Source organism: Electrona antarctica (genome assembly GCF_951216825.1).
Source record: "Electrona antarctica genome assembly, chromosome: 2".
NCBI lineage: Eukaryota > Metazoa > Chordata > Actinopteri > Myctophiformes > Myctophidae > Electrona > Electrona antarctica.
Window position 1 is genome coordinate 3,688,656 of NC_136807.1, and position 15,393 is coordinate 3,704,048.

The following is a 15,393-nucleotide window of genomic DNA, read 5'->3' on the forward strand; positions in this document are numbered from 1 at the left end:
GTCTCTGTAGTGTGAGTCATGAGGAGCCCATCTCCTGTCTCTGTAGTGTGAGTCATGAGGAGCCCATCTCCTGTCTCTGTAGTGAGTCATGAGGAGCCCATCTCCTGTCTCTATAGTGTGAGTCATGAGGAGCCCATCTCCTGTCTCTATAGTGTGAGTCATGAGGAGCCCATCTCCTGTCTCTATAGTGAGTCATGAGGAGCCCATCTCCTGTCTCTGTAGTGTGAGTCATGAGGAGCCCATCTCCTGTCTCTATAGTGTGAGTCATGAGGAGCCCATCTCCTGTCTCTGTAGTGTGAGTCATGAGGAGCCCATCTCCTGTCTCTGTAGTGTGAGTCATGAGGAGCCCATCTCCTGTCTCTGTAGTGTGAGTCATGAGGAGCCCATCTCCTGTCTCTGTAGTGAGTCATGAGGAGCCCATCTCCTGTCTCTGTAGTGAGTCATGAGGAGCCCATCTCCTGTCTCTATAGTGAGTCATGAGGAGCCCATCTCCTGTCTCTATAGTGAGTCATGAGGAGCCCATCTCCTGTCTCTGTAGTGTGAGTCATGAGGAGCCCATCTCCTGTCTCTGTAGTGTGAGTCATGAGGAGCCCATCTCCTGTCTCTGTAGTGTGAGTCATGAGGAGCCCATCTCCTGTCTCTGTAGTGTGAGTCATGAGGAGCCCATCTCCTGTCTCTGTAGTGTGAGTTATGAGGAGCCCATCTCCTGTCTCTGTAGTGAGTCATGAGGAGCCCATCTCCTGTCTCTATAGTGTGAGTCATGAGGAGCCCATCTCCTGTCTCTATAGTGAGTCATGAGGAGCCCATCTCCTGTCTCTGTAGTGTGAGTCATGAGGAGCCCATCTCCTGTCTCTGTAGTGTGGTCATGAGGAGCCCATCTCCTGTCTCTGTAGTGTGAGTCATGAGGAGCCCATCTCCTGTCTCTGTAGTGAGTCATGAGGAGCCCATCTCCTGTCTCTGTAGTGTGAGTCATGAGGAGCCCATCTCCTGTCTCTATAGTGTGAGTCATGAGGAGCCCATCTCCTGTCTCTGTAGTGTGAGTCATGAGGAGCCCATCTCCTGTCTCTATAGTGAGTCATGAGGAGCCCATCTCCTGTCTCTGTAGTGTGAGTCATGAGGAGCCCATCTCCTGTCTCTATAGTGAGTCATGAGGAGCCCATCTCCTGTCTCTGTAGTGAGTCATGAGGAGCCCATCTCCTGTCTCTATAGTGAGTCATGAGGAGCCCATCTCCTGTCTCTGTAGTGAGTCATGAGGAGCCCATCTCCTGTCTCTGTAGTGTGAGTCATGAGGAGCCCATCTCCTGTCTCTATAGTGTGAGTCATGAGGAGCCCATCTCCTGTCTCTGTAGTGAGTCATGAGGAGCCCATCTCCTGTCTCTGTAGTGAGTCATGAGGAGCCCATCTCCTGTCTCTGTAGTGTGAGTCATGAGGAGCCCATCTCCTGTCTCTGTAGTGTGAGTCATGAGGAGCCCGTCTCCTGTCTCTGTAGTGTGAGTCATGAGGAGCCCATCTCCTGTCTCTATAGTGTGTGTCATGAGGAGCCCGTCTCCTGTCTCTGTAGTGTGAGTCATGAGGAGCCCATCTCCTGTCTCTATAGTGAGTCATGAGGAGCCCATCTCCTGTCTCTGTAGTGAGTCATGAGGAGCCCATCTCCTGTCTCTGTAGTGTGAGTCATGAGGAGCCCATCTCCTGTCTCTGTAGTGAGAGTCATGAGGAGCCCATCTCCTGTCTCTGTAGTGAGTCATGAGGAGCCCATCTCCTGTCTCTGTAGTGAGTCATGAGGAGCCCATCTCCTGTCTCTATAGTGTGAGTCATGAGGAGCCCATCTCCTGTCTCTGTAGTGAGTCATGAGGAGCCCATCTCCTGTCTCTATAGTGTGAGTCATGAGGAGCCCATCTCCTGTCTCTATAGTGTGAGTCATGAGGAGCCCATCTCCTGTCTCTATAGTGAGTCATGAGGAGCCCATCTCCTGTCTCTATAGTGAGTCATGAGGAGCCCATCTCCTGTCTCTATAGTGAGTTATGAGGAGCCCATCTCCTGTCTCTGTAGTGAGTCATGAGGAGCCCATCTCCTGTCTCTGTAGTGAGTCATGAGGAGCCCATCTCCTGTCTCTGTAGTGTGAGTCATGAGGAGCCCATCTCCTGTCTCTGTAGTGTGAGTCATGAGGAGCCCATCTCCTGTCTCTATAGTGTGAGTCATGAGGAGCCCATCTCCTGTCTCTATAGTGAGTCATGAGGAGCCCATCTCCTGTCTCTGTAGTGAGTCATGAGGAGCCCATCTCCTGTCTCTGTAGTGTGAGTCATGAGGAGCCCATCTCCTGTCTCTGTAGTGTGAGTCATGAGGAGCCCATCTCCTGTCTCTGTAGTGAGTCATGAGGAGCCCATCTCCTGTCTCTATAGTGAGTCATGAGGAGCCCATCTCCTGTCTCTATAGTGTGAGTCATGAGGAGCCCATCTCCTGTCTCTGTAGTGTGAGTCATGAGGAGCCCATCTCCTGTCTCTATAGTGAGTCATGAGGAGCCCATCTCCTGTCTCTATAGTGAGTCATGAGGAGCCCATCTCCTGTCTCTGTAGTGAGTCATGAGGAGCCCATCTCCTGTCTCTATAGTGAGTCATGAGGAGCCCATCTCCTGTCTCTATAGTGAGTCATGAGGAGCCCATCTCCTGTCTCTGTAGTGTGAGTCATGAGGAGCCCATCTCCTGTCTCTGTAGTGAGTCATGAGGAGCCCATCTCCTGTCTCTGTAGTGAGTCATGAGGAGCCCATCTCCTGTCTCTGTAGTGTGAGTCATGAGGAGCCCATCTCCTGTCTCTGTAGTGTGAGTCATGAGGAGCCCATCTCCTGTCTCTGTAGTGTGAGTCATGAGGAGCCCGTCTCCTGTCTCTGTAGTGAGTCATGAGGAGCCCGTCTCCTGTCTCTATAGTGAGTCATGAGGAGCCCATCTCCTGTCTCTATAGTGAGTCATGAGGAGCCCATCTCCTGTCTCTATAGTGAGTCATGAGGAGCCCATCTCCTGTCTCTGTAGTGTGAGTCATGAGGAGCCCATCTCCTGTCTCTATAGTGAGTCATGAGGAGCCCATCTCCTGTCTCTATAGTGAGTCATGAGGAGCCCATCTCCTGTCTCTGTAGTGAGTCATGAGGAGCCCATCTCCTGTCTCTGTAGTGAGTCATTAGGAGCCCATCTCCTGTCTCTGTAGTGTGAGTCATGAGGAGCCCATCTCCTGTCTCTGTAGTGAGTCATGAGGAGCCCATCTCCTGTCTCTATAGTGAGTCATGAGGAGCCCATCTCCTGTCTCTATAGTGAGTCATGAGGAGCCCATCTCCTGTCTCTATAGTGTGAGTCATGAGGAGCCCATCTCCTGTCTCTGTAGTGAGTCATGAGGAGCCCATCTCCTGTCTCTGTAGTGTGAGTCATGAGGAGCCCATCTCCTGTCTCTGTAGTGAGTCATGAGGAGCCCATCTCCTGTCTCTATAGTGTGAGTCATGAGGAGCCCATCTCCTGTCTCTGTAGTGAGTCATGAGGAGCCCATCTCCTGTCTCTGTAGTGTGAGTCATGAGGAGCCCATCTCCTGTCTCTGTAGTGAGTCATGAGGAGCCCATCTCCTGTCTCTATAGTGTGAGTCATGAGGAGCCCATCTCCTGTCTCTGTAGTGTGAGTCATGAGGAGCCCATCTCCTGTCTCTATAGTGTGAGTCATGAGGAGCCCATCTCCTGTCTCTGTAGTGTGAGTCATGAGGAGCCCATCTCCTGTCTCTGTAGTGTGAGTCATGAGGAGCCCATCTCCTGTCTCTATAGTGAGTCATCAGGAGCCCATCTCCTGTCTCTGTAGTGAGTCATGAGGAGCCCATCTCCTGTCTCTGTAGTGTGAGTCATGAGGAGCCCATCTCCTGTCTCTGTAGTGTGAGTCATGAGGAGCCCATCTCCTGTCTCTATAGTGAGTCATCAGGAGCCCATCTCCTGTCTCTGTAGTGAGTCATGAGGAGCCCATCTCCTGTCTCTGTAGTGTGAGTCATGAGGAGCCCATCTCCTGTCTCTATAGTGAGTCATGAGGAGCCCATCTCCTGTCTCTATAGTGAGTCATGAGGAGCCCATCTCCTGTCTCTATAGTGAGTCATGAGGAGCCCATCTCCTGTCTCTATAGTGTGAGTCATGAGGAGCCCATCTCCTGTCTCTATAGTGTGAGTCATGAGGAGCCCATCTCCTGTCTCTGTAGTGTGAGTCATGAGGAGCCCATCTCCTGTCTCTATAGTGAGTCATGAGGAGCCCATCTCCTGTCTCTATAGTGTGAGTCATGAGGAGCCCATCTCCTGTCTCTGTAGTGAGTCATGAGGAGCCCATCTCCTGTCTCTGTAGTGTGAGTCATGAGGAGCCCATCTCCTGTCTCTATAGTGAGTCATGAGGAGCCCATCTCCTGTCTCTGTAGTGAGTCATGAGGAGCCCATCTCCTGTCTCTGTAGTGAGTCATGAGGAGCCCATCTCCTGTCTCTGTAGTGAGTCATGAGGAGCCCATCTCCTGTCTCTGTAGTGTGAGTCATGAGGAGCCCATCTCCTGTCTCTATAGTGTGAGTCATGAGGAGCCCATCTCCTGTCTCTGTAGTGAGTCATGAGGAGCCCATCTCCTGTCTCTATAGTGAGTCATGAGGAGCCCATCTCCTGTCTCTGTAGTGAGTCATGAGGAGCCCGTCTCCTGTCTCTGTAGTGTGAGGCGGCTTAATGTTAACTACTGTTTAGAAGGCATTTGTAGAAGCGGCCTCAGGTCTTAATGGGTTAAGTTACCTGTTGCTATCCACGTCGTGCCTTGTGACACTCAGGGCAGTATTATGCATGTCTTAAGTACCAGGTCTTATGACTTAACTTAAGACCTGGAGGTGTGGTCAATGCTGTTTGGCCACTCAGAATAGCCAAATGGCATTGATCACACCTCCAGGTCTTAAGTTAAGTAATAAGACCTGGTACTTAAGACACGCATAATACTGCCCATAGGGTCTTCACAGAGCACTTCCACCTTTTTCACGGTCAGCTGCTGCAGTGACAGTCCGGCTCACTTCAGACCATTGATTTCCATCCTGCTTCTTTTCTTTCTTTCTCAACAGTATACCTCCAGGTGGTCTTTGGTTGGCCTTTTTCCTTCTGGTGCCCATGACCCATGTCATTGCTATGTTGCAGTCGTCGTCGTGTCTTAATTATTTTCGTGCCATCTACGTTTTATAAACGTAACCCCCCCCCGGGACCTATTTGTGCCATCTACGCGTAGACAACCGTTTACTCTATATATGAACACGCCGTCCGTCTGTTTACCTTTTTAGCATTGCTCCGGCTAGTATGGAGCTCCTCCTTCCCCACGCGATGCGATTTTTAAATCCAGCTCCGTTGAGCCTCCATTATAACAGGCTCTCCTTCAGTCTCTTGAGCAGGCCTCCAACTGTGTTGGTCTTTATCTCAACGAGACGAAAACTGAATACGTAAATATATGCAAATCCAACAATAACCACATTATAAAAACACTTAACAACACTCCTCTGAAACAGGTTGATGACTACAAGTATTTGGGTTCATATATATCTTCCCAAAAGGACTTTCAAACTAGGAAGGGTATGGCCTGGTCAGCCTGCAATGACATGCATAAGATCTGGTCATCCCAGCTTAGTAAGATGTTAAAAGTAAAAATATGACGACCATTGAGCCGATTCTACTCTATGGCTCCGAGACATGGACACTTTCAAAGAAACTAGAGAAAAGGTTGGATGGCACTTACACCCGCCTTCTAATGAGAGCGCAAAATCTGTCTTGGAAGAGCCACCCATCGACTCACTAATCTAATATACGGCAACCTTCCCCGTGTTTCTTCACTAGTCCGATCCAGAAGAACACAGTTTGCAGGCCACTGCTACAGAGCTGTCAATGAGGTTATATCTTCCCTTCTTTTCTGGAGTCCTGCCTCAAAGCAGACCAGAAGTAGAAAACTGTCGTTCCCTGATGTCATCGCTAGGGACACCGGTATCAGTAAGCAGGAACTGGGGATGGCAATGAAGGACCGGGAAGTCTGGCGTGTTATTGTGAAATCCACAATCTCGACCGCGGTCGAAAAATGATAACAGGATTTTCAAAGCGCTGTATCTCCAAAGGTTCGAGAGCTGTCCATGGTGCGCCGCCGCGCACCCGACGATCGTAAATCATTTGTGAGTTTGTACCGCATCGCTGAGAAAATGTAGCTGGTTGTACTGCTGGCTAAAGGCTGTGAGCTAATGTAGCTGGTTGTACTGCTAGCTAAAGGCTGTGAGCTAATGTAGCTGGTTGTACTGCTGGCTAAAGGCTGTGAGCTAATGTAGCTGGTTGTACTGCTGGCTAAAGGCTGTGAGCTAATGTAGCTGGTTGTACTGCTGGCTAAAGGCTGTGAGCTAATGTAGCTGGTTGTACTGCTAGCTAAAGGCTGTGAGCTAATGTAGCTGGTTGTACTGCTAGCTAAAGGCTGTGAGCTAATGTAGCTGGTTGTACTGCTAGCTAAAGGCTGTGAGCTAATGTAGCTGGTTGTACTGCTAGCTAAAGGCTGTGAGCTAATGTAGCTGGTTGTACTGCTAGCTAAAGGCTGTGAGCTAATGTAGCTGGTTGTACTGCAAGCTAAAGGCTGTGAGCTAATGTAGCTGGTTGCACTGCTAGCTAAAGGCTGTGAGCTAATGTAGCTGGTTGCACTGCTAGCTAAAGGCTGTGAGCTAATGTAGCTGGTTGCACTGCTAGCTAAAGGCTGTGAGCTAATGTAGCTGGTTGGACTGCTAGCTAAAGGCTGTGAGCTAATGTAGCTGGTTGTACTGCTAGCTAAAGGCTGTGAGCTAATGTAACTGGTTGTACTGCTAGCAAAAGGCTGTGAGCTAATGTAGCTGGTTGTACTGCTAGCTAAAGGCTGTGAGCTAATGTAGCTGGTTGTACTGCTAGCTAAAGGCTGTGAGCTAATGTAACTGGTTGTACTGCTAGCAAAAGGCTGTGAGCTAATGTAGCTGGTTGTACTGCTAGCTAAAGGCTGTGAGCTAATGTAGCTGGTTGTACTGCTAGCTAAAGGCTGTGAGCTAATGTAGCTGGTTGTACTGCTAGCTAAAGGCTGTGAGCTAATGTAGCTGGTTGTACTGCTAGCTAAAGGCTGTGAGCTAATGTAGCTGGTTGTACTGCTAGCTAAAGGCTGTGAGCTAATGTAGCTGGTTGTACTGCTCGCTAAAGGCTGTGAGCTAATGTAGCTGGTTGCACTGCTGGCTAAAGGCTGTGAGCTAATGTAGCTGGTTGTACTGCTAGCTAAAGGCTGTGAGCTAATGTAGCTGGTTGCACTGCTAGCTAAAGGCTGTGAGCTAATGTAGCTGGTTGGACTGCTAGCTAAAGGCTGTGAGCTAATGTAGCTGGTTGTACTGCTAGCTAAAGGCTGTGAGCTAATGTAACTGGTTGTACTGCTAGCAAAAGGCTGTGAGCTAATGTAGCTGGTTGTACTGCTAGCTAAAGGCTGTGAGCTAATGTAGCTGGTTGTACTGCTAGCTAAAGGCTGTGAGCTAATGTAACTGGTTGTACTGCTAGCAAAAGGCTGTGAGCTAATGTAGCTGGTTGTACTGCTAGCTAAAGGCTGTGAGCTAATGTAGCTGGTTGTACTGCTAGCTAAAGGCTGTGAGCTAATGTAGCTGGTTGTACTGCTAGCTAAAGGCTGTGAGCTAATGTAGCTGGTTGTACTGCTAGCTAAAGGCTGTGAGCTAATGTAGCTGGTTGTACTGCTAGCTAAAGGCTGTGAGCTAATGTAGCTGGTTGTACTGCTCGCTAAAGGCTGTGAGCTAATGTAGCTGGTTGCACTGCTGGCTAAAGGCTGTGAGCTAATGTAGCTGGTTGTACTGCTGGCTAAAGGCTGTGAGCTAATGTAGCTGGTTGTACTGCTAGCTAAAGGCTGTGAGCGAATGTAGCTGGTTGTACTGCTAGCTAAAGGCTGTGAGCTAATGTAGCTGGTTGTACTGCTCGCTAAAGGCTGTGAGCTAATGTAGCTGGTTGTACTGCTAGCTAAAGGCTGTGAGCTAATGTAGCTGGTTGTACTGCTAGCTAAAGGCTGTGAGCTAATGTAGCTGGTTGTACTGCTCGCTAAAGGCTGTGAGCTAATGTAGCTGGTTGTACTGCTGGCTAAAGGCTGTGAGCTAATGTAGCTGGTTGTACTGCTCGCTAAAGGCTGTGAGCTAATGTAGCTGGTTGTACTGCTAGCTAAAGGCTGTGAGCTAATGTAGCTGGTTGTACTGCTAGCTAAAGGCTGTGAGCTAATGTAACTGGTTGTACTGCTAGCTAAAGGCTGTGGGCTAATGTAGCTGGTTCTGCTAGCTAAAGGCTGTGGGCTAATGTAGCTGGTTGTACTGCTAGCTAAAGGCTGTGAGCTAATGTAGCTGGTTGTACTGCTAGCTAAAGGCTGTGAGCTAATGTAGCTGGTTGTACTGCTAGCTAAAGTGAGCTGTGAGCTAATGTAACTGGTTGTACTGCTAGCTAAAGGCTGTGGGCTAATGTAGCTGGTTCTGCTAGCTAAAGGCTGTGGGCTAATGTAGCTGGTTGTACTGCTAGCTAAAGGCTGTGAGCTAATGTAGCTGGTTGTACTGCTAGCTAAAGGCTGTGGGCTAATGTAGCTGGTTCTGCTAGCTAAAGGATGTGGGCTAATGTAGCTGGTTGTACTGCTAGCTAAAGGCTGTGAGCTAATGTAGCTGGTTGTACTGCTAGCTAAAGGCTGTGAGCTAATGTAGCTGGTTGTACTGCTCGCTAAAGGCTGTGAGCTAATGTAGCTGGTTGTACTGCTAGCTAAAGGCTGTGAGCTAATGTAGCTGGTTGTACTGCTAGCTAAAGGCTGTGAGCTAATGTAGCTGGTTGTACTGCTCGCTAAAGGCTGTGAGCTAATGTAGCTGGTTGTACTGCTGGCTAAAGGCTGTGAGCTAATGTAGCTGGTTGTACTGCTCGCTAAATGCTGTGAGCTAATGTAGCTGGTTGTACTGCTAGCTAAAGGCTGTGAGCTAATGTAGCTGGTTGTACTGCTAGCTAAAGGCTGTGAGCTAATGTAACTGGTTGTACTGCTAGCTAAAGGCTGTGGGCTAATGTAGCTGGTTCTGCTAGCTAAAGGCTGTGGGCTAATGTAGCTGGTTGTACTGCTAGCTAAAGGCTGTGAGCTAATGTAGCTGGTTGTACTGCTAGCTAAAGGCTGTGAGCTAATGTAGCTGGTTGTACTGCTAGCTAAAGGCTGTGAGCTAATGTAGCTGGTTGTACTGCTAGCTAAAGGCTGTGAGCTAATGCGAGTGGTGGTGTTCTCCTCCCGGAGGCCCCCACCTTCCTGTTTAACCCGGAAGGGAAACAAGCTCCGTAGAGAGGGAGCAGACCATAGAGTATAAAGAAGGATAGAGACTGATCTGGCGCGAAGCTCCGCCCCCTCCGCTATTCATGTCAGTGGAAGTTGCTCAGTGGCGTTTTGAAGCACCCAGAAGGACCTTCTCAAAACGTCTACTTCCGCATTGGACCACCACATTTTAGTGGTCCAATGCGGAAGTGCAACCGAGCGCTCGATGTTAAAGCCCAGCTGCACGGGGTTCCCCGGTCATAAATCCACGGGTCCGCCTGTAGTCCCTCCTCTTACTACTAGGGCCCAGTGCTTCAACGTTGGAGTGCCTCACTGGCCCCTTGGAGCAGACGGGTGGCATATCGGCAGTGACAGCATGCTAACACTAGATGGCGCTAAAGGAGTTTTAAGTGGTTACAGTAAAGTATGAAGTATAAGTTAACCCATTTTGGACGGGATCCCCTTTTGGTGTTTTAAGCATTATGTTGTACTTTAGCTATTGAAAAATAGCAGATCTACAAGCTCATAGCGCGCCACTGATTGGTGCACTACAAGCTTGTAGGTCTGCTATTTTTGAAAAGTCGTGAAAATGTGGTGCAAATCTTTGAATATATTCAAATCTTTGCTTCCAGGGGGGGTCCCTGGAACAACATATTTTCAGATGGGGGTCGGCGGCCAATTACATACTGTATTTTTGGGGGAACTTGACATGATAATGTTTGAGAACGACTGACATAGAAACATAGGGTTTTTCAGAAAACTGTCAGGATTTTGAAGACATTTGTAGAATCGAAATGGGCCGTTAAATAGTACTGCGGTCCTGTGTTCCTCTGCAGGGGGAACCGCATGGACGGGGCGTCCGCTGCTCGCTATAAGGAAGTGCAGAGAGAGGTGTGTGACCTGACGGACGCCGAGGACCAGCTGGACGATCTCATCGCCAAATGCAACGTCCAGCTGCGGCTGCTCACTGAAGACTCTCAGAACAAGAAATATCCTTTTGCTTTTCAAGGCCATATTTGTGCCTTTTTGCTTTTTAAAGAGAGAGATGGGTCTACCATTCGGTGGTTCCCATCCTTGGATACTGGATCAGGGGAGGGAGGGCTCACTTAGAAATATTGATGGTGTGTTCAGATGTGTGTACCTGTGTGTCTCATTAGTTGTTGCTATACATGTAGCAACATAATTATTAATATTTTTGAATAAGACTTTTCAGGTTAGGTTTTAGAATCTGCCTCGGGTCTAAATGGGTTATTTGTGTATTTTTTAAAAATAGCTGATCTGTACAGTGAGTGTACGAGCTCACAACTTGTTGCGATGCAACATGTGTGGGCTTGTATAGCTGATATTTCTGAAAGGTCATTCTGGATAATTATGTTATGGCTATCATTCAAATTAGTCATTTTGGTCGAGATTGCAGTCCTCTGGAAATCTTGCAGAAGTGGGTGGATTTGAAGTTGCTGTGGGTGTGAATTGACAGTAAAAAAAAAACTGTGGGTCATGCAATTCCCTGGATGTAGCATACCTGACATTTCGACGTATTCCTCAATTGTGATTTTGACAATATTGGAAACAAAACTGGAGAATGTCATTTTGAAACATACTTTCTGCCTTTAAGCCCAACCCCGCTGTCGCTGCCTGTGGCGCTCGAATGGTTGTCTATGTCTCTCTCTGGTGAAAACAAAAGAATATGTCAAAAAGCAAGTGGAAGACCACAAATAACCACACACACATTTCACTCTCCCATTTACATCTGGCTCTTCCCTCTCGCCATTTGTGATTGGCCAGCTATATGTTAATGAGGAGTGTGGTCATTTGTCATAGGCCAGCTGTATGTTAATGAAGTATGGTCTTTTGTGATGCAATGTGAAGTGGCTGAACTGCCTGGTCATTCAGCTAGTTAAGTAGTTTGGGTGCAGTGACACCTAACCTTCACCAGGGGGAGTTCTAACACAGCGCTGCTTGAGACTGAATTCTAGTGTAAGAACATCATTCTTGTCAAAGAATACTGGACACATCTGAATAGCAAAGGTATTGATATTATCATATCTATGGCCAAGTTGCCAACACAGTTTTACACATTTCTTCAGAAGTTTTAACACACACACACACACAGAGAGAAATCAAGAACAGTGGATCTATGCCGTAATTCAGGAAGATACGGTTGAATAAATCTAGATTATATTACGGATAAATGGGAAATATTCAGTAAAGTATATACAAGAGCTCAAAGGGTATACATATTCAGCCAGACAACTCACCCAAAAGTGAAGACGACTCACCCCAAAAGTGCCCAAAAGTGAAGACTGCTCACCGGGGTGAGATGTCTGGTGAGTTGTCCGGACTTTCGGGGTGAGATGTCCGGACAACTCACTTGGAGGTGCGAAAAGGGTGAGTTGTCTTGTTACCTTGTCGAATACAAAGGACAGCAGGTACCCTGCGTTTTTTTTGAAGAAAATGTTTGACTGGACCCACTTTACATCTCAGTGTTACTACATCCACTTCGAAATGTGAGATCTCGCCGGTCTTCTGGCAAGGCCCTTCTGGTTGTTTCTAAGATCACAGATGACCGAGCCTTTCACACTCTAAAAGTTGACTTAAGAATCTTTTCTGTAACGGTTGCATAATCACTTATCCTGTTTGTTTATGTATTTTAGTGTTATATTTCTCTTGTTGCACTGTTTAAACTTTTTTGAACTGCTATTTTTGAACATTTTTGAAAAAGTGTGAGAACTAATGATTTATAGGGCATTTGTAGAATCGGCATAAAGACACAAGATATCCGCCCGATGGCGAGTTTAGTAAAATGGTATATCTGACTTACACAATACTGTGAGCAGTCAGTTACCCCATTTTGGGCGGGAACCCCTTTTGGTGTTAGCATTATGTTATGCTTTAGCTATTGAAAAATAGCAGATCTACAAGCTCATAGCGCGCCACCGAGTGGCGCGCTACGAGCTTGTAGGTCTGCTATTTTTGAAAAATCAAAGAACGACTGACATAGAAACGTAGCTTTTTCAGAAAACTGTCAGGATGTAGAAGACATTTTTAGAATCTGAGGTCAAAATGGGTTAACATGGCTGATGATCTTGTCTGTCCTTAACCTGTGCTGTTCTCACGCTGGGCTATGTGCGCTGCCAGGACCTGAGGAAGTCCTTTGATTCTCCAGACCAGCTAGTCATGGTGATCAGAGCTCCACCAGAGACCCAGATGCAGGTCTCTGAACCCAGCGAGGTACAATAACATGCAGTTATTTTCGGATAATCACAATTATGTGACATATTCGTTACAATCTGTTTCCATGTTTTGGAAAAAAGGTTCCTATATTTAAAATATATATATGTAAAATGTGTATGTGAAGATGTTTAGGAACGGCTCGGGCTGTTAGCCGCGCAAGTTTGTAAACTTTCCTGCTTGGGATGCAGTACTTAGTTTAGACTAGTCATTTGGTTAGACCAGTCATTAGTCCTGCAACTACAACCTATCTCAAACACTCACCCTAACCTCCCACGGGGCAGCACACCTAAACCTAACCTTAACCCATGTCTAACCAATGACTAGTCTAAACTAAGTATGCACCCCCCATTTTGCGGTTATGTTAATTATGCATGTAGTCCAGACGAGAGCGTTAGAGCTCCGGACACCCAGAGAAAGCTGTGTGTATTGTAGGCTAAATGCATATGTGGCATTGTGGCATAATCATTCAGTAGGCAGGCATGGGCATAATCAACTGTAGCTGATTTTTGTCTCCACCAGGCCGAAGGCATGGGGAGAGAGTATGTTTTGCACTCCGTCCGTGTGTGTGTCCGTCCGTCCGTGTGTCCTTCCGTCCGTCCGTTACCAGCTAATCTCCGGCACCGTTAATCCGGTCGATGCCAAACTTTGCACACACACTCCCTGGATGCCAACGATGAACCTCTGCCCCGCATTTTTCAGAACGGCCTGTTATAGCGCCACCATGAGGCAGCTTTTCACATTGTTTACCTAAAACTGCACCGATCTGCGTGAAACGTTGCATGCACACTCCCTAGAGGCCAAGGACAAACCTTTGACCTGCATTTTCCACATCTGCCTTTTATAGCGCCACCAGGAGGCCGAATTTTGTAAAACACATTTTTGGATATTACTCCTCCAGATTCTGTCCAAAAATCTCAGAAATCGTTACACAGTATCTCTATGGTCATGTGCTCAAGTCTGATCTGTCCGATATTTCATATTCCATCCTAATTGGCTATAATTGGCTTTCACAGTTTGCAAGATTGCCCCGTTTTGAACAAAAACCTCAAATCATGAACGCAGCATGCAATTTACGTCAAATCTTTCACACATTTTCTTACTAGGCTGAGGAATATATCCCACCCTTTTCACATTGGCCTGTTATAGCGCCACCAACAGGTTGATTTTTGCAAAACACATTTTTGGAACAAAATGCCTCAAATCATCCAATTGCCATCAAAGGCAAACATATTACTTATTTATATTACTCCTAAACATTTTGCCAAACATCTCACACAGTCCTATCCTCCTGGTGGAGACCTGTGCCCAGAAGGGCACTTTTTCTAGTTTTCTTTCTTTTCATTACAAATCATTACAATTGTAATGATTTTACATCTGGCCTACTAATATTCTCATGTATCCTCTTCTGCCAGAAGTAGGCTACAAAGTATACATAAGCATGAGATTCATCGTTTGCAGATCTTAACCCATTCTGGACATGAAAAATGAGTGACGCGCTACGAGCTTGTAGGTCTGCTATTTTTGAAAAATCGTAAAAATGCGGCACAAATCTTTGAATATATATTCTTTCAGAGCGAACGTTTTTTTTATTTCGACGTCGGGCCTAAATGGGTTAATGCTCCCAACGAGGGGCGGCATGATGCATTGTGAACTTATGAGTTTGACTTTGGAAATGTAATATATATTCGCTGGTGCGCAACACCTCTGAATGTCAGATACTTGCTCGTTTAGATTGATTCCACCTGCTGCGCAGCACAGCGCTAAACATTGATTGCACATAGGCTATACAAAAGTATAAAAAAGAGCAATTAGAAACAGTGAAAATAGGCCGTTTACAGAGGAATATGGACAGTAAACAATGTGTTTATCCTACCTGGGGTCTCTCAATGCAAAGCCGTTTTGAAGTTACACAAAGAATGTTTAATTTCCACCCAAGAAGACAAAGCACTTTGACGAGGTCCATGCGTGCTGTGCAGTGTGCACAGACCTGCCTGAGAGGAACGGACAGACAGGTGGCTGTGCTGCCTATCTTGTATAGCCTATATACTAATCTATTCTACACTACACCATTTCATAGTAACAATAATGTAGAAGATCATCCGTTTTTTTCTTGTCTTTCCAGATTGGTAATCACCATCATTTAGACTATCTGTTCTCCGAAAATAGCTCATCTACAAGCTCACTGCATGGCTGCAGATCGGCTATTTTCGGAGAAGATATTTATAGACATTATTTGCAAATATAAAATAGCTGTGAGTGATACTGGAGGTGGACAAAGTCGTGTCTCCAAACTTTCCCACTCTGGAAGGTGGTTTCAAAATAAGCCGGTTAAGTCCCCAAAAACGCTGTCTCCGTGTGACAGAAAGGGCAGATCGGCCAAATACTTACCCGGGTAACGCAGAATACGTCCTCGTCTGGATGGCCCCTTGGAGAAATGTGACGATATCGAAAAGCGTCATAATAGGCCTATCTCACAGCCTGCTTTCCACGCCCACTTCCGGTAAATAGTGGTGTCATTTAACATTAGCATTTACATGTTTTTTTCTCTGGAGAATCTAAGTACATTTTCTAATGTAAAAATGTGACAGACCAATATTATTATGAAGCAAACAAGATGGTAAATCAGCTCGAACAGATAGAACAAACCTTACCTTGAGAAAACAAAAGTTGTAGACTTCTTAAATTACCTCTGTTAACATGTAGCGTCTATGGAGTGACGTCACGCTATCACCACTAACCCCGAAAGGGGGCGTATTAAGGGGGCGGGGAAATTCTGTGAGATAGGCTTATTGATGCTTGCTTGGTGCATCATTGTTGTGATCTGTGTTGTTGTGTTTTT

At 46.7% G+C, this 15,393-nt stretch overlaps 1 protein-coding gene across 2 annotated transcripts in view; it reads left to right on the plus strand.

Annotated features, from left to right (window-relative positions):
* e2f1 (E2F transcription factor 1) overlaps nt 1-15,393 on the plus strand; it is a 34,058-nt gene that overhangs the window by 12,596 nt on the left and 6,069 nt on the right. For both annotated transcript variants that reach the window (XM_079529979.1, XM_079529978.1), the window contains exons 4-5: nt 10,157-10,309; nt 12,437-12,551. In XM_079529979.1, the coding sequence (XP_079386105.1) occupies nt 10,157-10,309; nt 12,437-12,551 (268 nt within the window). The remainder of the gene's footprint in view (nt 1-10,156; nt 10,310-12,436; nt 12,552-15,393) is intronic.